This window comes from Anopheles gambiae, chromosome 3 (genome assembly GCF_943734735.2).
Source record: "Anopheles gambiae chromosome 3, idAnoGambNW_F1_1, whole genome shotgun sequence".
NCBI classification, from domain to species: Eukaryota; Metazoa; Arthropoda; class Insecta; order Diptera; family Culicidae; genus Anopheles; species Anopheles gambiae.
This window is the reverse complement of record NC_064602.1, coordinates 53,348,178-53,374,057: the sequence shown is the minus strand read 5'-3', so window position 1 is coordinate 53,374,057 and position 25,880 is coordinate 53,348,178. Positions and strand designations below refer to the sequence as shown.

The 25,880-nt window shown below is 42.5% G+C and overlaps 1 protein-coding gene across 1 annotated transcript in view; it reads right to left on the bottom strand.

The window, feature by feature from the left end:
• Positions 1-23,476, bottom strand: part of LOC133393114 (axoneme-associated protein mst101(2)-like) — a 59,667-nt gene extending 36,191 nt beyond the window's left edge. The window contains exon 1 of the mRNA XM_061656575.1: positions 22,480-23,476. Coding sequence (XP_061512559.1) covers positions 22,480-23,476 — 997 coding nt within the window. The remainder of the gene's footprint in view (positions 1-22,479) is intronic.
• Positions 23,477-25,880: the final 2,404 nt, after the last annotated feature.

Below are 25,880 nucleotides of genomic sequence, written 5' to 3'. Positions count from 1 at the left end.
GAGAAAACTTCATTTATTGTTACACGTGATATTGGTAATTGACCAATAGGTTGGATTATTGGGGTGGGATTAGCTCTTACACAATTAAAACAAGTACGAGTTACACTTCTAACGGCTCTCATGCCGTTCAATGGCCATATTTCTTCACGAATAGATGATAATGTCATGCTCACTCCGCCGTGCATCGTTTCAGATGATGATCCATGATTAGAAGGCGAGTGAAAGGATGGAAAGCTGGCATGAGGATGGGATGCTTAGCATCGTGGCTCAGATCAGAATGGCGCAACCGGCCACCAACGCGTATTAATCCATCGTTATCAATAAATGGATTCAGAAGTCGAATAGAAGAGACCTTAGCTAATCCTTCATTTCTTTTTAAGGCTTGTAGTTCAACAGAGAATTCAGTAGCTTGTACCATTTTGCATAGGGCTCGTTTAGCATGTTGTATCTCCTTTACCAGTAGAACATTTAGCGCTATTCTTTTATTTGATTTGCAAGTGTTGTTGATGAATCGCAAACAGAAACCAAAAATACGAAGTAATGGTTGTAGTGTAGAAAAACGTTGAAATATTGGATTTATTTCAGTCACTTGAGTTGTTAGGACAGATACCTTTCGTTCGTCCTCTACGTTTATGTTGTTATCCGGGGTTTGCAAGGGCCAAGAGTCTTTGGGTTCACGAAGCCAGGAGGGACCATGCCGCCATAGATCACTACTGAGGAATTCATTCACCGCTACTCCTCTAGATATCATATCAGCTGGGTTTTCCTTGCCAGAAACGTGTTGCCATTGGAAGCCATGAGTTAGTTCTTGTATTTCAGCTACTCGATTAGCTACGAAAGTTTTCCATGTTCTAGGAGTAGCCTTTAGCCAACCAAGAGTAACAGTAGAGTCTGACCAGAAATAGCATGTGTCGAGTGGAATGTCTAATGCATGTTATACCTTTTTGAATAGTCTAGCTCCAAGTAATGCAGCAGATAATTCCAATCGTGGAATGGTTAAAGGTTTCAATGGAGCAACTCGTGATTTTGATGTTAGTAAATTTACACGTGTGGAACCGTGTTTGTCTTCTGTGCGTACATACACACACGTACCGTAAGCACTTTCAGAAGCGTCGGAAAAGCAATGGAGTTCAATTTTTTCATACTGTGGTTGAAAAGCAAAACGGTCAATTCAAAAGTTAGTAAGTGTAGGGTTTGATACTTTCATCTGGATCAAAATTGACGGAAGAATGGGTGGCAACAAGTTCAGGTGGTAGGTCAGCTAATACTGCTGGAGCGTTGGAACACCATTTGCGAAGGAGAAAGCCACCCTTCTGTAGCAAAGCATTCAGCTGATTGCGGAGTTCAATTGTTTCTGGGAAGTTATTTGCTCCTGCTAGCAAGTCATCTACGTATACGTTTTCTTTAATCACGGAACGAGCTTTGAGATACGTATCACCTTCGTCATTGGCAAGTTGTATTAGAGTACGCGTTGCTAAGAAGGCGGAAGGAGCTAGGCCGTAGATTACGGTTCCTAACTCATAAGTTCGAATGGGCTGAGAGTTGTCAAATCTCCACAAAATTCGCTGTAGGTGTCGATCAGTTGGATTCATAGTAACCTGCCGATACATCTTTTCGATGTCAGCTATGAGTGCTATTTCATATTTTCGAAATCTGATAATTAATGTCAATAATTCTTCCTGTACCACCGGCCCTACTAGTAAGGCATCGTTCAGTGATTTACCGGTACTGGTTTTGGCAGAGCCGTCAAACACAACTCTGACCTTGGTGGTAGAGCTAGAATCCTTCAGCACAGGATGGTGGGGAAGATAAAATGCTCCTGAACAATCTTCCCGTTCTCTTGGGACTAGAGTCATGTGCCCCAACGTTATATATTCATGTATAAACTTGTGATATTGAGCCTTGAGATGTGCATCGCTCTCTAATCTTTTTTCAAGTAATTGAAATCTGCGCATAGCTGTGTTTTTAGAATCACCAAGCATTTGAGTGATATCAGGATGTTTTGGCATTTCAACTATATATCGACCATTGTGGTCGCGGGAGACTGTTTCTTTGAAATGGTTTTCGCATTCTCTTTCGTTGAGACTATAACTTGAATTGTGAAGTTCATCTATCTTCCAAAATCGTTCTATTTGTTCTTCAATGGTGGGATGCATGGTTACTACGTGACATGTAACTTCGTTTTGATTTTTGGATGGAATATTGCCGGTCATAATCCATCCAAACACAGTTTCAACAAGTTGGTTGTTGTTTGGTAATTTTTGTCTTCCTGGACCTAGCAATGAATAAAAATGTCCTGCCCCAATGATCATGTCAATGCGCCCTGGTGTGCTGAAGTGAGGATCAGCAAGTTGATATGAAGCAGGTACATTCCAAAAATGAGCTGGTACTGGTGTAATTGGTGTGTCACTAGCAACCTTTTTCAAAACTAGAAAGTTCATTGTTGTTGCGAAATTATTTATTCGCGATTGCACTTCCGCTTGTATTTGATACCTTGCGCTTGTTTTTGTACCATCAACTCCGACAATGGAAACATTAACATTTTTTCGAGTTAAATGTAACTGCTGACACAATCTTTCACTAATTGCGTTTGGCTGTGAACCATTGTCCAATAAGGCTCGTGCAAAATGTTTTTGGCCATATTTGTCGACCACTTGTAGCAGTACAGTTGCGAGAAGCACGTTTTGGGGACTGTGCTCAGAACTGATTGTATGCAAAGTTGCTATGATATTTGATTCAGATGTGGTGCTTTCTGGTTCAGGGTTATTATTTGTTTGCGTTTCATAGTGTAAAATAGAATGATGCTTCCTTTTACAAATTCGGCAAGAGTACTTAGAAGGGCATTGTTGAAAGAAATGTCCACTTCTCAAGCAATTGATACAGAGTTTGTTTCGTGATACAAACGCTTGACGCGCCTTACATGGCATAGTGATAAAGGATTGACACTGATGCAACGTGTGACCATCTTTTTTGCATGCTGGACAAGTGTGCGTGTTGTCCTGTTTCACGCTAATTGTGTTAGTGCTCATTTTCTTGGAAAATTTATGGTTAGGTATACCCATTTTCGAATGAGATGTGGTTGGGCGGTTGCCTGTCTGCAACGCTAATGCTTCAATTGTTTGAGCTCTTTTCAACAAGAAGTTTGTCATATTTGGATGAGTTGGCTGGATGTCTTGGGAATTGTGTTCTTCCCAAGCTTGTAATGTTGCTTTATCCAATTTGGTAGCAAGAAGTTCCACAAAAATTGTGCTGTTGTCAGGAATGCTCTCCTCTAATTGTTTTAAGATATCGATGTGTAGTTGAAATTGGTTAGCCAATTGTCGCAAGTCTGGGGCATGACTATTGGTTAGTTTTGGAAGCTCGAACAATGCACGTGTGTGCATTTTACGAAGATGTACTTTATTGGAATATCGATTCAAAAGAGCTTTCCAAGCCACCTGATAGTTTTCTGCTGTTATAGGAATTGGTTGTATTATTCCGGCAGCTTCCCCTTTGAGGGACGCATGCAAGTAATGAAATTTTTGGATGTTGGAAATTTCTTCAGAATTATGAACAAGTGAAACAAAGGTGTCATAAAAGGATAGCCACTCTGTGAGCTCACCACAAAATTCAGGTAATGAAATGATAGGTAGTTTAACACTTACGTTTGCTGGGCGGGTAACCTCTTCTTTTACCTGATCTGCTGTTTCCTGAATGTACTTTGTTAACGCGGCCTTTGTTTCGAAGTAAAGCTCCTCTGCTTGTGAAAATAACGCTTCGTTTTCGCTGGTAGCATTCTCGGAATCGTCCCATTCCTCGCAGTCTTCTTGTACCATTTGGAAACATTCCCAAATTTTCGACAACCGATCAAGTCGGTAGGGTATTTGCTGTTGTTGTTGAGGAGTATATTCTTTTGCAAACTGCGCAAGCCGTTGCATAGATACAATGAGGCTTTGCCGTTTGGCTTGCCTTGACTTAAGCTTGTCTGCTTTCGTCATCTTTAATGTTCACTGAGCAAACACGGTTGCTTGAGAGAAAAAAAAATCACTTTACTTTGTTAGTACAAACGCGCACTTCACGGTTAGTAAGAATTGTTGAACACACAGGCTTTGATGCGAAGTTTCGTAGAATTGTATGCGATGCAAATGGCATGCACTAAACAATGTGCCTTGAACACCTAGGTTGTGAGGCACCTTTTGTACTCGGAGGAGGTACACAAAATTTTGCGAAATGCACAGACAATTATTGATTGTCTTGCGAAGAATATGCGCCGCGAGATAGCGCACCAAGGATAATGCGCATGGATCACACGAATTGTGAAGCGCCTTTTGTACACTGAGTGGTACACAATTATTCGCGAGCACACACACACATACACACTGTGTGTCGCTTGTGAAGCGCTACGCGCCGCGAATGAGTTTCAGAATAACGCGCACAGAACACACACTTTGTGGTACGCGTTTTGTACCGTGGGTGGTACATGAGTATTCGCGAGCGCACACATACACACTATGTGTCGCTTTGAGAAGCGCTACGCGCCGCGAATGAGTTTCAGAATAACGCGCACAGAACACACACTTTGTGGTACGCGTTTTGTACCGTGGGTGGTACACGAGTATTCGCGAGCGCACACATACACACTATGTGTCGCTTTGAGAAGCGCTACGCGCCGCGAATGAGTTTCAGAATGACGCGCACAGAACACACACTTTGTGGTACGCGTTTTGTACCGTGGGTGGTACACGAGTATTCGCGAGCGCACACATACACACTATAGTGCCGATTATGTGACTCAATCGCTTGAGAAAAAGTATCAAAAATGCTCATTTTCTATTATGATCCGTGTTAGAGCACTCAATTTGTCTCTGGTTTGATATATCGTACTGAACGAAGGTCATTTGCATTACCTGGCTCAAACGTAGACCGTTTTTTGACCAACAGCTTTCCGTCAGGCTAAAGCTACGGCAATCGTTTTGTTTTACGGTTTAACTACTAAATACATGCCCCAAATAGCCAGCTCGTACTTTATAGCTGATTTAGGGCTGTTTAACGAAAAATCGTTCCGATGTCGTACTTTGTGGCTGATTAAGAGATAGACGGTACTTTGCGGAACTATGGAGCTTTTTAACAGGCACATGGTACTCTTTGGAACTTTGCGGCTGATTAGCACTATGCGTAGGGTTCATGATGGAACTTGAAGGCTTGTTAAGAAAGGGTACTGAACTTGGTGGAACTTTATAGCTTTTTAATGCATGACATCGGTTCAAGGTGGCTCTTGTCAAAGTGTCAAAGACGGACGCCGGCAATAATCTCATTGCTGCTGCACAAGTTAGATTCGTTACTTGAAGAATGAATATTGAGTGAAGCGATTGTGAATTATCAGTAAATTGTGTAAAAAATTGTGTAATTTATCAATACAAAAGATTTAAAAATATACATATGTGTTTAAACCAAACAAATTTTGTTGTTTATTTCATCGATGACGCTTGCTTGAAAATAAAACACAAAGAAAAATAATCCCTGGCATCGTGGCATAAGGAAGCTGCTTAGGCGCTGTTTGAAAGACCCACATAGAACTTTGATGCTGTTTATCTACTGCAAAAGGCGAATTAGAGCAGCGATCTTTAGCGTGCCAAAATGAGCTGCTTAAGCAATTCTGGCTATTTGGGGCAATACGTTTGGTTTAAAAATATGTAATTACATTCAGAAGGGATTTTTGTAATTATTTACTTAAAAAGGATGGAAATAACAAAATGCACACAAAAATGGGAAACGTATCAAAAACGCTACTTTGCATGACATTGCCAAAAATATTTTAAGAACAATGATACGCCACACGTATAAATAATTATAAATTGGTACGATACTTCCTGCGTTCCGCGATGCAGTTTGTTTCAACTAACAAAGCCATTTGAGATCGATTTGGCAGCAATGTCTCGAGTCAACGAAAGAAGTCTCTAACAAGCTTGTATAATACCGATTTTGTTTCAGTTCGTGTAGTGCGGTTTTGTTTGATACTTTTCCGTTTGAATTAGATAATCGACACTTATGTGTCGCTTTGAGAAGCGCTACGCGCCGCGAATGAGTTTCAGAATAACGCGCACAGAACACACACTTTGTGGTACGCGTTTTGTACCGTGGGTGGTACACGAGTATTCGCGAGCGCACACATACACACTATGTGTCGCTTTGAGAAGCGCTACGCGCCGCGAATGAGTTTCAGAATAACGCGCACACAACACACACTTTGTGGTACGCGTTTTGTACCGTGGGTGGTACACGAGTATTCGCGAGCGCACACATACACACTATGTGTCGCTTTGAGAAGCGCTACGCGCCGCGAATGAGTTTCGCGCACAGAACACACACTTTGTGGTACGCGTTTTGTACCGTGGGTGGTACACGAGTATTCGCGAGCGCACACATACACACTATAGTGCCGATTATGTGACTCAATCGCTTGAGAAAAAGTATCAAAAATGCTCATTTTCTATTATGATCCGTGTTAGAGCACTCAATTTGTCTCTGGTTTGATATATCGTACTGAACGAAGGTCATTTGCATTACCTGGCTCAAACGTAGACCGTTTTTTGACCAACAGCTTTCCGTCAGGCTAAAGCTACGGCAATCGTTTTGTTTTACGGTTTAACTACTAAATACATGCCCCAAATAGCCAGCTCGTACTTTATAGCTGATTTAGGGCTGTTTAACGAAAAATCGTTCCGATGTCGTACTTTGTGGCTGATTAAGAGATAGACGGTACTTTGCGGAACTATGGAGCTTTTTAACAGGCACATGGTACTCTTTGGAACTTTGCGGCTGATTAGCACTATGCGTAGGGTTCATGATGGAACTTGAAGGCTTGTTAAGAAAGGGTACTGAACTTGGTGGAACTTTATAGCTTTTTAATGCATGACATCGGTTCAAGGTGGCTCTTGTCAAAGTGTCAAAGACGGACGCCGGCAATAATCTCATTGCTGCTGCACAAGTTAGATTCGTTACTTGAAGAATGAATATTGAGTGAAGCGATTGTGAATTATCAGTAAATTGTGTAAAAAATTGTGTAATTTATCAATACAAAAGATTTAAAAATATACATATGTGTTTAAACCAAACAAATTTTGTTGTTTATTTCATCGATGACGCTTGCTTGAAAATAAAACACAAAGAAAAATAATCCCTGGCATCGTGGCATAAGGAAGCTGCTTAGGCGCTGTTTGAAAGACCCACATAGAACTTTGATGCTGTTTATCTACTGCAAAAGGCGAATTAGAGCAGCGATCTTTAGCGTGCCAAAATGAGCTGCTTAAGCAATTCTGGCTATTTGGGGCAATACGTTTGGTTTAAAAATATGTAATTACATTCAGAAGGGATTTTTGTAATTATTTACTTAAAAAGGATGGAAATAACAAAATGCACACAAAAATGGGAAACGTATCAAAAACGCTACTTTGCATGACATTGCCAAAAATATTTTAAGAACAATGATACGCCACACGTATAAATAATTATAAATTGGTACGATACTTCCTGCGTTCCGCGATGCAGTTTGTTTCAACTAACAAAGCCATTTGAGATCGATTTGGCAGCAATGTCTCGAGTCAACGAAAGAAGTCTCTAACAAGCTTGTATAATACCGATTTTGTTTCAGTTCGTGTAGTGCGGTTTTGTTTGATACTTTTCCGTTTGAATTAGATAATCGACACTTATGTGTCGCTTTGAGAAGCGCTACGCGCCGCGAATGAGTTTCAGAATAACGCGCACAGAACACACACTTTGTGGTACGCGTTTTGTACCGTGGGTGGTACACGAGTATTCGCGAGCGCACACATACACACTATGTGTCGCTTTGAGAAGCGCTACGCGCCGCGAATGAGTTTCAGAATAACGCGCACACAACACACACTTTGTGGTACGCGTTTTGTACCGTGGGTGGTACACGAGTATTCGCGAGCGCACACATACACACTATGTGTCGCTTTGAGAAGCGCTACGCGCCGCGAATGAGTTTCGCGCACAGAACACACACTTTGTGGTACGCGTTTTGTACCGTGGGTGGTACACGAGTATTCGCGAGCGCACACATACACACTATAGTGCCGATTATGTGACTCAATCGCTTGAGAAAAAGTATCAAAAATGCTCATTTTCTATTATGATCCGTGTTAGAGCACTCAATTTGTCTCTGGTTTGATATATCGTACTGAACGAAGGTCATTTGCATTACCTGGCTCAAACGTAGACCGTTTTTTGACCAACAGCTTTCCGTCAGGCTAAAGCTACGGCAATCGTTTTGTTTTACAGTTTAACTACTAAATACATGCAATACGTTTGGTTTAAAAATATGTAATTACATTCAGAAGGGATTTTTGTAATTATTTACTTAAAAAGGATGGAAATAACAAAATGCACACAAAAATGGGAAACGTATCAAAAACGCTACTTTGCATGACATTGCCAAAAATATTTTAAGAACAATGATACGCCACACGTATAAATAATTATAAATTGGTACGATACTTCCTGCGTTCCGCGATGCAGTTTGTTTCAACTAACAAAGCCATTTGAGATCGATTTGGCAGCAATGTCTCGAGTCAACGAAAGAAGTCTCTAACAAGCTTGTATAATACCGATTTTGTTTCAGTTCGTGTAGTGCGGTTTTGTTTGATACTTTTCCGTTTGAATTAGATAATCGACACTTATGTGTCGCTTTGAGAAGCGCTACGCGCCGCGAATGAGTTTCAGAATGACGCGCACAGAACACACACTTTGTGGTACGCGTTTTGTACCGTGGGAGGTACACGAGTATTTGCGAGCGCACACATACACACTATGTGTCGCTTTGAGAAGCGCTACGCGCCGCGAATGAGTTTCAGAATAACGCGCACACAACACACACTTTGTGGTACGCGTTTTGTACCGTGGGTGGTACACGAGTATTCGCGAGCGCACACATACACACTATGTGTCGCTTTGAGAAGCGCTACGCGCCGCGAATGAGTTTCAGAATAACGCGCACACAACACACACTTTGTGGTACGCGTTTTGTACCGTGGGTGGTACACGAGTATTCGCGAGCGCACACATACACACTATGTGTCGCTTTGAGAAGCGCTACGCGCCGCGAATGAGTTTCAGAATAACGCGCACACAACACACACTTTGTGGTACGCGTTTTGTACCGTGGGTGGTACACGAGTATTCGCGAGCGCACACATACACACTATGTGTTGCTTTGAGAAGCGCTACGCGCTGCGAATGAGTTTCAGAATGACGCGCACAGAACACACACTTTGTGGTACGCGTTTTGTACCGTGGGTGGTACACGAGTATTCGCGAGCGCACACATACACACTATGTGTCGCTTTGAGAAGCGCTACGCGCCGCGAAAGAGTTTCAGAATGACGCGCACAGAACACACACTTTGTGGTACGCGTTTTGTACCGTGGGTGGTACACGAGTATTCGCGAGCGCACACATACACACTATGTGTCGCTTTGAGAAGCGCTACGCGCCGCGAATGAGTTTCAGAATAACGCGCACAGAACACACACTTTGTGGTACGCGTTTTGTACCGTGGGTGGTACACAAGTATTCGCGAGCGCACACATACACACTATAGTGCCGATTATGTAACTCAATTGCTTGAGAAAAAGTATCAAAAATGCTCATTTTCTATTATGATCCGTGTTAGAGAACTCAATTTGTCTCTGGTTTGATATATCGAACTGAACGAAGGTCATTTGCATTACCTGACTCAAACGGAGACCGTTTTTTGTCCAACAGCTTTCCGTCAGGTTAAAGCTAAGGAAATCGTTTTGTTTTACGGTTTAACTACTAAATACAAGCAATACGTTTGGTTTAAAGATATGTCATTACATTCAGAAGGGATTTTTTTGTAATTATTTACTCAAAAAGGTTGGAAATAACAAAATGCACAGAAATTTGAGAAACTTATCAAAAACGCTACTTTGCATGACATTGCCAAAAATATTTTAAGAACAATGATATGCCACACGAATAAATAATTATAAATTGGTACGATACTTCCTGCGTTCCGCAATGCAGTTTGTTTCAACTAACAAAACCATTTGAGATCAATTTGGTAGCAATGTCTCGAGTCAACGAAAGAAGTCTCTAACAAGCTTGTATAATACCGATTTTGTTTCAGTTCGTGTAGCGCGGTTTTGTTTGATACTTTTCCGTTTGAATTAGATAATCGACACTTATGTGTCGCTTTGAGAAGCGCTACGCGCCGCGAATAAGTTTCAGAATGACGCGCACAGAACACACACTTTGTGGTACGCGTTTTGTACCGTGGGTGGTACACGAGTATTCGCGAGCGCACACATACACACTATAGTGCCGATTATGTGACTCAACTGCTTGAGAAAAAGTATCAAAAATGCTCATTTTCTATTATGATCCGTGTTAGAGAACTCGATTTGTCTCTGGTTTGATATATCGAACTGAACGAAGGTCATTTGCATTACCTGACTCAAACGGAGACCGTTTTTTGTCAAACAGCTTTCCGTCAGGTTAAAGCTACGGAAAGCGGTTTGTTTTACGGTTTAACTACTAAATACATATATTTAAACCACATGAATTGCATGTAATTAAATTCAAAAGGGATTTTTTGTAATTATTCACTACAAAAAGGGTGGGAATTACAAAATACACAGAAATTAGAAAATCATACCACAAGCGCTACTTTTCATGACATTGCCAAACACATTTAAAGAACAATAATATGCCACACGTAGAAATATTTATAAATTGGTACGATACTTCCTGCGTTACGCGTTGCAGTTTGTTTTGACAAACAAGTCCATTTCAGATCAATTTGGTAGCAATGTCTCGAGTCAACGAAAGAAGTCTCTAACAACCTTGTATAATACCGATTTCGTTTCAGTTCGTGTAGCGCGATTTTGTTTGACACATTTCCGTTTGAATCAGATAATCGACACTTATGTGTCGCTTTGAGAAGCGCTACGCGCCGCGAATGAGTTTCAGAATAACGCGCACACAACACACACTTTGTGGTACGCGTTTTGTACCGTGGGTGGTACACGAGTATTCGCGAGCGCACACATACACACTATGTGTCGCTTTGAGAAGCGCTACGCGCCGCGAATGAGTTTCAGAATAACGCGCACACAACACACACTTTGTGGTACGCGTTTTGTACCGTGGGTGGTACACGAGTATTCGCGAGCGCACACATACACACTATAGTGTCGATTATCTAATTCAAACGGAAAAGTATCAAACAAAACCGCGCTACACGAACTGAAACAAAATCGGTATTATACAAGCTTGTTAGAGACTTCTTTCGTTGACTCGAGACATTGCTGCCAAATCGATCTCAAATGGCTTTGTTAGTTGAAACAAACTGCATCGCGGAACGCAAGAAGTATCGTACCAATTTATAATTATTTATACGTGTGGCGTATCATTGTTCCTAAAATATTTTTGGCAATGTCATGCAAAGTAGCGTTTTTGATACGTTTCCCATTTTTGTGTGCATTTTGTTATTTCCATCCTTTTTAAGTAAATAATTACAAAAATCCCTTCTGAATGTAATTACATATTTTTAAACCAAACATATTGCATGTATTTAGTAGTTAAAACGTAAAACAAAACGATTGCCGTAGCTTTAACCTGACGGAAAGCTGTTGGTCAAAAAACGGTCTACGTTTGAGCTAGGTAATGCAAATGACCTTCGTTCAGTACGATTTATCAAACCAGAGACAAATTGAGTGCTCTAACACGGATCATAATAGAAAATGAGCATTTTTGATACTTTTTCTCAAGCGATTGAGTCACATAATCGGCACTTATGTGTCGCTTTGAGAAGCGCTACGCGCCGCGAATGAGTTTCAGAATAACGCGCACAGAACAAACACTTTGTGGTACGCGTTTTGTACCGTGGGTGGTACACGAGTATTCGCGAGCGCACACATACACACTATGTGTCGCTTTGAGAAGCGCTACGCGCCGCGAATGAGTTTCAGAATAACGCGCACAGAACACACACTTTGTGGTACGCGTTTTGTACCGTGGGTGGTACACAAGTATTCGCGAGCGCACACATACACACTATGTGTTGCTTTGAGAAGCGCTACGCGCCGCGAATGAGTTTCAGAATGACGCGCACAGAACACACACTTTGTGGTACGCGTTTTGTACCCTGGGTGGTACACAAGTATTCGCGAGCGCACACATACACACTATGTGTCGCTTTGAGAAGCGCTACGCGCCGCGAATGAGTTTCAGAATGACGCGCACAGAACACACACTTTGTGGTACGCGTTTTGTACCCTGGGTGGTACACGAGTATTCGCGAGCGCACACATGCACACTATGTGTCGCTTTGAGATGCGCTACGCGCCGCGAATGAGTTTCAGAATAACGCGCACAGAACACACACTTTGTGGTACGCGTTTTGTACCGTGGGTGGTACACGAGTATTCGCGAGCGCACACATACACACTATGTGTCGCTTTGAGAAGCGCTACGCGCCGCGAATGAGTTTCAGAATAACGCGCACAGAACACACACTTTGTGGTACGCGTTTTGTACCGTGGGTGGTACACGAGTATTCGCGAGCGCACACATACACACTATGTGTCGCTTTGAGAAGCGCTACGCGCCGCGAATGAGTTTCAGAATAACGCGCACAGAACACACACTTTGTGGTACGCGTTTTGTACCCTGGGTGGTACACGAGTATTCGCGAGCGCACACATACACACTATGTGTTGCTTTGAGAAGCGCTACGCGCCGCGAATGAGATTCAGAATAACGCGCACACAACACACACTTTGTGGTACGCGTTTTGTACCGTGGGTGGTACACGAGTATTCGCGAGCGCACACATACACACTATGTGTCGCTTTGAGAAGCGCTACGCGCCGCGAATGAGTTTCAGAATAACGCGCACAGAACAAACACTTTGTGGTACGCGTTTTGTACCGTGGGTGGTACACGAGTATTCGCGAGCGCACACATACACACTATGTGTCGCTTTGAGAAGCGCTACGCGCCGCGAATGAGTTTCAGAATGACGCGCACAGAACACACACTTTGTGGTACGCGTTTTGTACCCTGGGTGGTACACGAGTATTCGCGAGCGCACACATACACACTATGTGTCGCTTTGAGAAGCGCTACGCGCCGCGAATGAGTTTCAGAATAACGCGCACACAACACACACTTTGTGGTACGCGTTTTGTACCGTGGGTGGTACACGAGTATTCGCGAGCGCACACATACACACTATGTGTCGCTTTGAGAAGCGCTACGCGCCGCGAATGAGTTTCAGAATAACGCGCACACAACACACACTTTGTGGTACACGTTTTGTACCGTGGGTGGTACACGAGTATTCGCGAGCGCACACATACACACTATGTGTCGCTTTGAGAAGCGCTACGCGCCGCGAATGAGGTTCAGAATGACGCGCACAGAACACACACTTTGTGGTACGCGTTTTGTACCGTGGGTGGTACACGAGTATTCGCGAGCGCACACATACACACTATGTGTCGCTTTGAGAAGCGCTACGCGCCGCGAATGAGTTTCAGAATAACGCGCACACAACACACACTTTGTGGTACACGTTTTGTACCGTGGGTGGTACACGAGTATTCGCGAGCGCACACATACACACTATGTGTCGCTTTGAGAAGCGCTACGCGCCGCGAATGAGGTTCAGAATAACGCGCACAGAACACACACTTTGTGGTACGCGTTTTGTACCGTGGGTGGTACACGAGTATTCGTGAGCGCACACATACACACTATGTGTCGCTTTGAGAAGCGCTACGCGCCGCGAATGAGTTTCAGAATAACGCGCACACAACACTCACTTTGTGGTACGCGTTTTGTACCGTGGGTGATACACGAGTATTCGCGAGCGCACACATACACACTATGTGTCGCTTTGAGAAGCGCTACGCGCCGCGAATGAGTTTCAGAATGACGCGCACAGAACACACACTTTGTGGTACGCGTTTTGTACCCTGGGTGGTACACAAGTATTCGCGAGCGCACACATACACACTATGTGTCGCTTTGAGAAGCGCTACGCGCCGCGAATGAGTTAAACTACCGCGAATGAAACAAACCGGTGTACAACTTTACACTTGGAACACACACGGTGGCCACAGAACGCATACAATTTTTTAGGATATCTAATCCTGGTATGTCGGCACCAGTGTTTGGTACGGAACCCTACGTTGTGTTTTGTATTTTTTTTTGAAGATGATGTTCTTAATAAAGAATCGGTGGCTCTGAAAAGAGCCGATTGTGTGCTTTTTTGTTTTACCAAGCTGGGTGGTATTGCTTGTGTAATGCGATGATCGTACAACTGTACTTCGAGTACCGTCGCGGTTAGTGATGAGTCAAGTATCACTTTTCACTGTGTGGTGCTGTGGTACCACGCACAGTCTACTGTGCTGTGTGTGCGTGGTACCACACTTAATGTGTGATCACACAGTAGCTGTGTTCCCGCACAGTTTTTGCACAGTTACTGTGTTATCGCACAGTTAGTGTGCTTTGCACACTTTTTGTGCTCCGCACAGCTACCACACAGTTTGCACAGTTTGTGTGCTCCGCACAGTTATTGTGTACAATCCGCACAGTTTCTGTGCTCAGCACAGTTTGTGTGCTCCGCACAGTTTCTGTGCTCCGCACAGTTAGTGTGCTCCGCACAGTTTGTGTACAATCCGCACAGTTGCATACAATAACTGTGCGGAGCACACAAACTGTGCGGCGCACACAAACTGTGCGGAGCACACAAACTGTGCGAAGCACACAATAACTGTGCGGAGCACACAAACTGTGCGGAGCACATAAATTGTGCTAAGTGTGGCACCACAATTTTATAAAATGTGCAATTGTGCTCGCACATTTTACTGTGCTGTGTGTGCGTGGTGGCACAGTGCTACTTGACTCATCACTAGTCGCGGTAGGTCAGTGTTTCGCTGACATGAGCCGAGGTGGAATAAAACTTCGTTCGAGCGGACTTTTCGACACTTGATCGTCCAGGCGATCATAGAAACCTTTAGGAGGTTTCCCTTACTGGAAACGTTGGAGTTTAGAGGCCTTACCTTGGGTAGGGGGACATAACTAAACTCTTTAAATGAGATGTCGATAGATGTAGGATGGGCATAGTCCTATCCTGACAGTCCGAACGAATCTGACTTGCCATGATCGGAGTTGGTTTTATTTATACTCAAATGAAGTTAAAGGTTTCTCACATTTGGTTCCGGGTTTTATGTTGGAAAGTTATTGTTTTCACTCAGCTAGTTACGTTTGTCTTTTGTTGACAAGAACGATGGTTCTTGTCACTAAGTTCCTGTTTTGGGTTTAACGCATATACTGTTCCTGCTTTGGGTTACATACTGTTCCTGCTTATGTTGTGCGTTTCGGTTGTTTTTGATAAGTGTGTCACATCTGTTATTTGTTTGAATGGACGGCCTGAACTCTTCTGGTTGCGGTGCTATGGTATGATCTGATTTACTGAATGTGTTATAATGAATGTGTTACAATGGTGTGGTTTGGCTTTCCAAAGTGTGTTACAATGTGTCTATAGCTGATAGTGTGTATTATAATAAGTTATGTATAGTAGATATGCTACACCTCCTCCCTTTAGGAGAATAACGAAAATAATGAAATTGTTTGAAGTTATTCTTTTCATTTAATTAAGATACGTTTTTAGCTATGCTTATTTGATTTACTAATATAATCGTTTCTTATCTCTTAAGGCGGGTAATATTTTATGTAAATAGATCTAGTATCTAGAGATAAAGAATTGGGAATATTTAATTTTCTTCTAAAATATTTAGATTCTCCTATGATTCCTTTGTTGAGTTCATTTCTACAGTTTTCTGCTTTTATAGATCTTATGACTTTTAGCATGGTAATAACATTATGAAATTTTTCTTTGAGCTCGTTTGGAATCTTGTCATAAGTAACATTATTTCTTGGTTCTTTTACATATTCTTCACATAATGTGGAATAATTAATTTTTTTAGCCTTATTATCGTGGCAATATAATTCATTGTTTGATTCATTCATATACTTTTTCTTTGATTTGATGTTACGTTTTATTTTCTTCAAATGTTTTGGCTCAGTTGCATGATTGTCGTTGCAATTAATTTCATCATTTATTTCCATGTTGTCTAGCAGTAATGAACTCTTGGTTACTTGTTCTTCAACCATATTTTTCTCATTGTCATCACTTGTAGTAATCATTTGAATATGTTGTTTGTTTTCATGTTTATAATCATTGTTATTATCATTTTCATATTCTTTTGTTAAGTTATTATTTTCTTTAATTATTCTTTCATTGTATTCTCTTGATCTTTTCATATCATTATTTGTATCATTATTTGATGCATTTCGTCTTTTTGATTTATCTTCATATTTTCCGTCATTATAGTTTGCTTTGCTGTTAATCTGTTTATAATACGTCTTAGCATGGTCTTTCATTTCAATAGTATTTCTATAATCTTCATCATTTTGGTGGTAAATATGATTCTTATGTAATTGATTATTATTATTATTGAACTGTTCATAATTTATGTTATGTTCTGTTCTGATGTAATAACATTGCATTTTATTGGATTTGTTCTGAATACTATTGTTATAATTGTATTCGCGGTTATTTTATCCTTGGCTAACTTGACTCTGACTACTACAATTGTTTAACTGATGGTGGCGTTTATAGAAACTGAAGTTGTTATTATTTCTATAACTGTAGTTGTTGGATGTTGTTTGAGTTGTTATTGATTGATTAAAATTTGGACAAATTTGATAATTAATTAGGGTGTCTTTATGATGAAAATCCCTGTTGTTATTTCTGTTATAGTTATTTGATCCTTGGAAATGATGTATCTGTGCGATGTTCTGCCTAGATTCACATTCATTTACTATTCTAGTCTCTTCGTATATTGTTTCTGTAGAGATGGAAAACTTTAAACACCTTTATAATAGCACACTTTTGTTTATTGGTGACGCTTTAAAAATTGATGCTGCCCACGTTGCTCTTTCCTATCTCAAAAAGATCGTCTCTTTTCCGGAAACTCCTCTCTTCCTTTTTTCACTCGGTCGGGCGAAACAACAGTGCGTTTTCTCTCCTGCGTTGCCCATTTCGCTTAGTGCGTTTCGCTCGATGCGTTTTCTATTTCGCCTGACCGTTACCCAAATAGCAAATCTGTAGCAACATCCCCCCGCCCGTGAACCGCTTGCGTTCACTCCTATTTTAGTGTTGTACGTCTATCAATGCCAGCTTAACTGCAGGCCTTCTCACCAACCCGGTGCTGGTTTTTACCCATGCTTGTCGAACATGATCGTCTTTTCCCTTTATCACCTTTGTTACAAGCCCCCTCCTCCACGTATTTCTATTACCACTTTCTATTACAAATACCACATCGCCTTCTTTGATATCTTTTATATTAGTGAACCATTTATCTTGTCGTGTTATAACGGGCAGATATTCCCTCAACCACCTTCTCCAGAAACTATCCAACAAATGTTGTGCCAGCTTCCAGCTGCTCCTCATCTGTTTAATGCCTGATGAGCTCCCCAGCAAAAAGTGATTTGGAGTCAACGCTTCGTGATCTGCTGACTCAAGAGGAATATAAGTAAGGGGTCTAGTGTTGATCATTGATTCTGCTTCTAGTATTATCGTTTCTAAAGTTTCGTCGTCGGGTTTTCTAGGTGAGTCTATAACTGTGCCTACTGCCGATTTTACGGACCTAACCATTCTTTCCCACACTCCTCCCATGTGAGGTGCACCCGGTGGATTAAAGTTCCAACGCGTGTTTGCGTTGGTGAAAACGGATGATAATTCTTTGTAGCGTTGCCTCTTTTCCAAATACAGCTGTCTACTAGCACCTTGGAAGTTTGTACCATTATCGCTGAAGATTTCAGCTGGTGCTCCCCTTCGCGCCACGAATCTTCGCACTGCCATTACACACGATTCTGTCGATAAACTATGTACTACTTCCATATGAATGGCTCTTATACTTAGACAGGTAAAAAGAGCGATCCAGCGTTTTGCGTTGCTACGACCTACTTTTACATACACCGGACCAAAATAGTCGATTCCTACGTATGTAAAAGGCCGAACAAAAGGTGTAACTCTTTCTATAGGTAATGGTGCCATAGGGGGTGTACACGATTTAGCGTGTTTTATCCTACAAAACATGCATTCGCGAAGTACACGAGCTATCAGCGCCCGCAGTTTTGGCACATAGTATTGTTGTCGTAATTCGTTCACAACTGTCTCTCGATTACCATGCTTGTATCTTCTGTGGAATTTGTCTACCAGTAAAAACGTTATTCGGGACTTTTGTGGAAGGATTATGGGATATTTTGTTCCGTATGGTACGTATGGTGAGGCTCCTATTCTTCCTCGCATTCTCATAACACCTTGTTCGTCCAAAAAGCGACACAATTTATATATCGTACTAGATCTTGGTATCTGCTTCAAACTGAGCATTTGTTTGATCTCCGCCTCGTAGTGTTCTTTTTGTGCCCATATACAAAGTGTTATCTCCGCTTTTACATATTGTTCTTGATTCAGTGCATCTTCACACTTTATATTTCCTTGACATTTATGCTTCAAGTATTTTATAAGCCAATGTATTCGTGCTATACTTCCTACAAGCTTCTCCCACCTTGAGAATCGTTCGATCACTACCATTTGTTGCTGTTCTGCATGGATGTTAACTCCTCTTAGCTCGTTGTTTGTTGTATATCGTTCTATCTTTTGTGCTGGCCAACATTCTTCTGTTTGTTTTAAAAATGACGGTCCTTTGAACCATGGTGAATTTTCATCGAAACTAGGCTCCTTGCTCCATTTGGTCGCTAAATCTGCCACATTTAACTTGGACTCAACCTTTCGCCATTCACTTACATCGGTTGAAGTAAGTATCTCAGCAACTCGAAAGCCTACGAACTGTTGGTATCTTCTATGGTCGGATCTTAACCAGGCTAAAACTATTTCGGAATCGGTCCATAGCACACGTCGTTTGACTTTCAGCCGGTGATTCGCTTCTACGTTGTTTAGAAGTCGTACGCCCAGTACCGCGCCTTGAAGCTCCAACCGCGGCACGGACATCAGCTTTAAAGGTGCTACTTTCGCCTTTGCTGTGACAAGTGCAACCATGGGCTCGTCTCCAGTAATCACTCGGAAATATGCTACAGCTGCATATGCGGATTTGCTGGCATCTACAAATATATGAACTTCTAGATTGTTATAGCTTTCGTAGTTACCTCCATTAAAGTAGCACCGTGGAATATTTACTTCGGATAATCGGGGTAACATGTCGATCCAACGCCTCCACTGTTGGTTTTCACTTTCGTGTATCGTTTCATCCCAGTCAATTCCAGCAGCCCATATCTCTTGCAGCAGTATTCTTCCATGTATAAGGAAAAAGGATAGCAGTCCAAGAGGATCGAACAAGCTCATTACAATTCTCAATGCCTCTCTCTTTGTGGGGATATGTGTTTTCAGCAGTATTCTTTCCATTTCCGGCCTTATTACAAACGAGTAAGTTAAAACGTCTTTGTCCGGTTTCCACTTCATACCCAGTACCGATTCTACTCCTTTGTCGATCTCTATAGCCTTATCTATGTCCGTTGCCTCTTGACTCACACCTTTCACTATTGCCTGATTGTTCGATAAAAAACGACGTATTTCGAATCCTCCCTCTGCATGGATTCTTTTCACTTCCAGTCCTACATCAATGGCTTCTTCCACCGTCGCAAAACTGTCGAGGTAATCGTCCACATAGTGATAATTTAATATGGCGGTCAGCGCGCGCTTAGAATCGTTACCTACTTCCCATGCATTACGATTTTTAATATATTGCGCTGAAGTTGGAGAACAGGCTGCTCCAAACATAGCCACATCCAGTACGTATACAGAAACGTCTTCTGTTGGGTTTTCTCTCCATAAAAAACGCTGGTATTGCCGATCAGCAGGCCGAATTAGTAATCGATGAAACATCTCTTTTATGTCTCCCGTTAAAGCGTATGCGTATTTTCTAAAGTTGTATAGTACAGATATCAGCGAATTTAAAAGGTCGGGGCCTTTCAAAAGCGCAGCATTCAGAGATACTCCATGTGAGGCAGCTGCTGCATCCCAAATAAGTCTCACTTTGCTCGGTTTTCTCGGATTGATCACTAATCCTAGTGGCAAATACCAACATTCGTCGATTTTCGTATCTTGTAGCTCATTAATTGTAGCTTGGTGCGCATATTGTTTATCTACATATTCCCTTAACAAGCTGCGAACTCTCTCATATAACCGTTGGTCCTTTTGTAATCGTCTCTCCAGTCCAAGCAACCTTTTAAATGCCATATCGTAGCTTGGTGGAAATTTTGGTTCATCGGTTTTCCACAATAGTCCGGTCTCGAACCGCTTTCCTACTCTTTTAGTAGTACTATTTAAAAGTGTTCGAGCTCTTTTATTTTTTGTTGGGGGTGTAATATTCATTTTATCGTGAATAATAAAGTCTCGCACTAGTTGCGTTAAGTCGTAGGAACCTTCTTCACTATGGTACCCTATGACACCTAGTCCTGGTGATGATTGTGTACGACCATATATTCCCCAGCCTAATTTACATTTCGATGCTATTGGTTCGTTCCAAGCCCCCTCTCGAATTTTTAATGGGACTATTAGGCTTAAATTATTTAATCCAATCAGCATTCTTGGCACTATCCTTTTGTAATCTTTAATCGGTAGGCCACTTAAATGGGGGTATTTTGTTTTTAGTTCTTGATAGCACAACGTTTGTTCATGGAGTTTTAGGCTCGATACTGTTCGTACGTCTTTAACTTGGTATTTATTTTTTTGTTGGCCGTAAATTGTTAAACTGTTAATCTTCATGGAATATCGCTCTGTCCTTGCTACTTGTCCCGTCCACATCATTTTTAACTCGTGTTGAGTTTCGCTTATCTGCATTTGTTGAGCTATTTCTTCATCTAGTAACGTCAAGTCTGACCCTTCATCCAACAGCGCATAAATGCTCACTGTATGACCGCTTTTCTCGAGCGTAATAGGTATAATTCTAAATAAGGACAAACTTGTTCTTCCTATATTCGAATGAGTACCACAATATCCGCTATTGCTCGTCGTTTGCCGTGGAGATTCATTATTTTGTTGATCATCTATTAAATTTGTTCGATGTAGTAACGTGTGATGTCGGAGGCGACAGCCCGATATTTCGCATTCAGAAAAGCTTCTACATGGATAGTTACTATGTTTGTTGAGGCACATTCGACACAATGACAAACTATTTACTCGCCTCCACCGTTCGTTATTTGTTAATGATCTAAATGTGGCACAGGTCGATACTCCATGCCCTCCTCCATTACATACCGCACAGGTCCTCTGTGACCATATTTGCGTATTATTGTTATGGACATTGACGTGTCCTCTTCCAGTGACCGTTTTATCATCAACTATTTCGAAAGCTAAATCCAACAGATGATTCATGAAGCATCCGAACATACCGAGGTCTTCTTCTTTACGTTCCTTTAATTTATATTCTGCCCATTTCAATTGGTACTCTGTAGGAAGCTTGTGCACTACATCGTGCAACAGTGTAGGGTTATTAAGGTGATTTTTCATTCTTGCTGCCTCGATATGCTGTACCAAACCATCGACTACGCTTCCGAACCTAATTAGACTCTGCAGGTCATCTCTTCTTGGAGAAGGTGTCATCCTAACCCTGTCGATCAACGATCGTATCAAACCATTCGGTTGGCCGAACCGTTTTTTTAAGAGGTTAATTACGCAAGGAACATTGTCAGGTATCAGCAAGCGGCCTTGCACTAATTCTAGAGCTTGCCCTTTTAAACACCGTTGCAGCCTAATAAGGTTTTCGTCTAATGAAAAACCGCATGTTTTGGTGGTTCTTTCGTAGCCGGCGTACCATATGGCCCATTCTTTGGGGTCGCCCGAAAATATTGGCAAATCCTTCCCGATTATATGTCGCGCTGCAATCTGTTTGTTTGTTGGTTCACCTTCTTCCTTAACGTCGTTTTTTCTTGGCTTGTTACTTTTTCTAGACGCATCATCTAACCATTCTTCTACTTTACTTTCTGTCGTCATAGATCGCACACTGTCTTTATCCAACCCATATCTCGCATTTCTAGTAGCACGCAATTCATCCAACTCTCTCTCTTGCTTCTCTTTCTCCGCACGTAAACGCTTACTCAATTGCAACCTGAGCAATGCAATCTCATTTATCAGTAATTTCTCTTGCAATTCTTCTTCTTCGTCGTCTCCCCTGCGCACTGTCTCATTCGTATACCGTGAGAGTACATCGTCCTCAAACCTTCGTTGGCTTGTGCCATCTCGTCTCCGCCTTGCCTCACCCTCATGTATTGACCGCGTGTCATTACCCTGTCTTCGTCCCGTTATACCACTACACACCGACCGCGCGTCGTCACTAGGTATTCGCTCTCTCGTTCCACGACCTATCGACCGATCGTTGAAATGATCCTGCTGTCCCATCACTTCGCTACGCATAGACCGCATGTCGTCACCACGCTTCCGCTCACCCGTTCCACAAACTATCGACCGTCCGCCGATTTCCTCACGCCGATCCGTCTCGCCACTACGTTTCGATTGCGTATCATCCTCACGCCGTCGAACTGCTGCACTACGCACGATCGACCGCCCGTCGATTACCTCCAGCCGCTCCGTTCCATCACTAAGCATCGACCGCGTGTCGTCACCACGCATCCGCTCACCTGTTTCACGCACTATCGACCGTCCGCCGATTTCCTCTCGCCGCTCCGCTACGCCGCTATTCTTCGATAGCGTATCGTCATCACGCCGTCGAACCGCTGCACTACGCACGATCGACCGCCCGTCGATTACCTCCAGCCGCTCCGTTCCATCACTAAGCATCGACCGCGTGTCGTCACCACGCATCCGCTCACCTGTTTCACGCACTATCGACCGTCCGTCGATTTCCTCTCGCCGCTCCGCTACGCCGCTATTCTTCGACAACGTATCCTCATCACGCCGTCGAACCGCTGCACTACACACGATCGACCGCCCGTCGATTACCGTTGGCCGCTCTTCTACACCACTTGTCGATAATAGCTTCTCGTCCTTGTACCGCTTCTTTGTCGCACCAGTACTACTCGCCACAGCGGAGTTAGAAACGCTTTGCTCCTCTTTCAGAGAGCGCTTATCATCGTCGTACGATCGTTCCTTTGCCGACCGCGTGGCGCTCCTACTCTTAAGCTCTCCTTTAACGTTTCCACCGACCTGCTCTGCGTGATTCGTAACTTCCATCGAATCAACTGTGGTCTTCACTCCAGAACTGCACTTTTCACACATCCACGGGTTGTGCTTAAATTCATCGTCGACTCCTGCACACTCATAATGTTGCCACTCTCCACACTTGTCACATGACACCATATCCTCTGCTTCGTCAGGGCGATTGCAAGCAACGCAGTTCATCTTTCCCACTTCTTGATGCTGATCAATTTTTAAAGAAATTTGTAGAGATGGAAAACTTTAAACACCTTTATAATAGCACACTTTTGTTTATTGGTGACGCTTTAAAAATTGATGCTGCCCACGTTGCTCTTTCCTATCTCAAAAAGATCGTCTCTTTTCCGGAAACTCCTCTCTTCCTTTTTTCACTCGGTCGGGCGAAACAACAGTGCGTTTTCTCTCCTGCGTTACCCATTTCGCTTAGTGCGTTTCGCTCGATGCGTTTTCTATTTCGCCTGACCGTTACCCAAATAGCAAATCTGTAGCAACAGTTTCAAATTTTCCTACAATGAGAGCTGTTCTTGAGTCTGTATTTATAATTTTATCAATAAGAGTTTCTACTCCTTTTCTTACTGCCAATTCGTTTGCAACATCGGCTGGTATATTTTTTTGTATATATAACATTTTTAATTTTTCAGTAAGCTCTTCTATCTCATTGCATAGGATTTTTGTATTCTTTGTCTTAAGTGCTTTCATATCGGATATTATAATTCCTAGTTCTATCTTTTTCTCGCATCTTGATCTTATATCTTCCACAATTTCTGCTACTGTTGATACATTTGAAATTATTCCTGATTCAGCTTTTCCTGTTAATCTGGTATAAATAAATTCAACTAGTATTGATTCCTGATCTGCTGGAAACATTTTTTTGGCAAATTGTATCGATCTTACAAATGAGTTAAGTTGCTCGTTTGAGCCATTATACATGGGTATAAGAGCCAAAGCGTCTTCCAAATTGAACTGTGCCATTATTCGCGTTTTGATTTCATTTCAATTCCATTAAATTGTTTGAGATTGTATAGTTTAATAAAAAAATGTTATTTTGTTTGATTTGTGCTGGATATATAGGTTATAGAAAATGTTCTGTAGTGTTTGTATTTATCTTTTTTTAAACTTGATGCTCAAAAAAATCAGTATCGAAAATATAATTGTTTGTTACTTCTTTAATTATTTGCTGGGTATAATATTTTAATATGCTATCATTGATAGTGTTACGAACAGAGTTGAGCGGCACTGACAGTGTAGGATGGCTAGAGCTATGCCATAGGATTGAGAGATCGGAAGCGTGAAATATAAGCGAAGGATAATCGGCCAAAACGATAGAAAAAGGTTTGATGGAAACGGAATGGCGGTAAACGGAAAGATTATAAATAGGAGCGAATGCTATACGAACGTTCTTTTCGGATCGAATCTCTGGGTAAATAGATTTTAATTTTGGCGCTCGCCTCAAGCTGCCTAAAATAAGTCTACGGCTTGCAGAAGTTTGAACGACATCCGAAAGCAGTTATAACATTCCAAAATTAAATCTGTAGTTGTGAAGAAACCCGCTGAGTATTTGTTTGTGAGTGCAGGTCAACGGAAAATGTTCGGTGTCACGTCCGGCCAGCAGAAGGAAACCCGAGAGGTTGCCAGTTCGGTGGTGAGGCAGGAGAGTGGCCAAGTTGAAGCGGTCGTGCCGCGAAGCGACAAAGTTGTTGGTGGAATTGCGAGCGGAGGTTTTCCGACTGCGGAAGGGTTATCGAACACGGAATCGAGCACGGCACAGCCGAACGGCCCAAGGAACGAGGCGGATTTGCGATCACCGTTGCGCAACTCAATGGCGGAGTGCATTGCGACGCCAGAGGAGTCAGTTTGGTTGATTGAAGAGGAGTTAGCAGAAGGTCATGTGACGAAAAAACGCACCGCCGTTCCTACGGCACACCATTCTCGGCGTGCCGAGATTTTAAGAAAGAGAGTTGAAGTGGAGAAGCAGCAGTTGAAGTTGAGACAGATGGAACTGGAGTTGATAGAGCTTGAAGATGCAGGCTACACAGAAGCCAGTGAGCGCGATGGCGCAGCGCAACGGGTTAAAGCAGAAGAATGGCTGTCCGCTACCGATCACTGTGCCGCAAACTCGGCTCCGGGTATGGTACCCCCTACTCCATGTTTCGCTAGCACCGCCAACCCACCACGAATGTTATATCAGGATCATCCTCAGGTTCCTGATTATATTACCTGGAGAAAGTACCATGATGAGGCTCATAGAAGAACTTCCTTCCAAATGCCGCCGAGTTATCGCTCTAGAACTTACGCTGGCGCCACCATATATTCAAGCGCTAACCTCACACAATCGCAAATTTCGGCCCGACAAGGTGCTGTTGGAAAAGAACTACCGGTATTCAGTGGTGCGGTGGAAGAGTGGCCGATGTTCATTCGGATGTTTGAGCGATCGACGGAGTTATGTGGTTTTTCGGAGGCAGAAAACTTACTACGGCTTCAGCAAGCGTTGATCGGAGAGGCTAAAGAAAGTGTTGGACATTTGCTGCTATTGCCCGATGGGCTGAATGAAGTGATGGAAACGCTGGAGGTGCAGTTCGGTCGTCCCGAC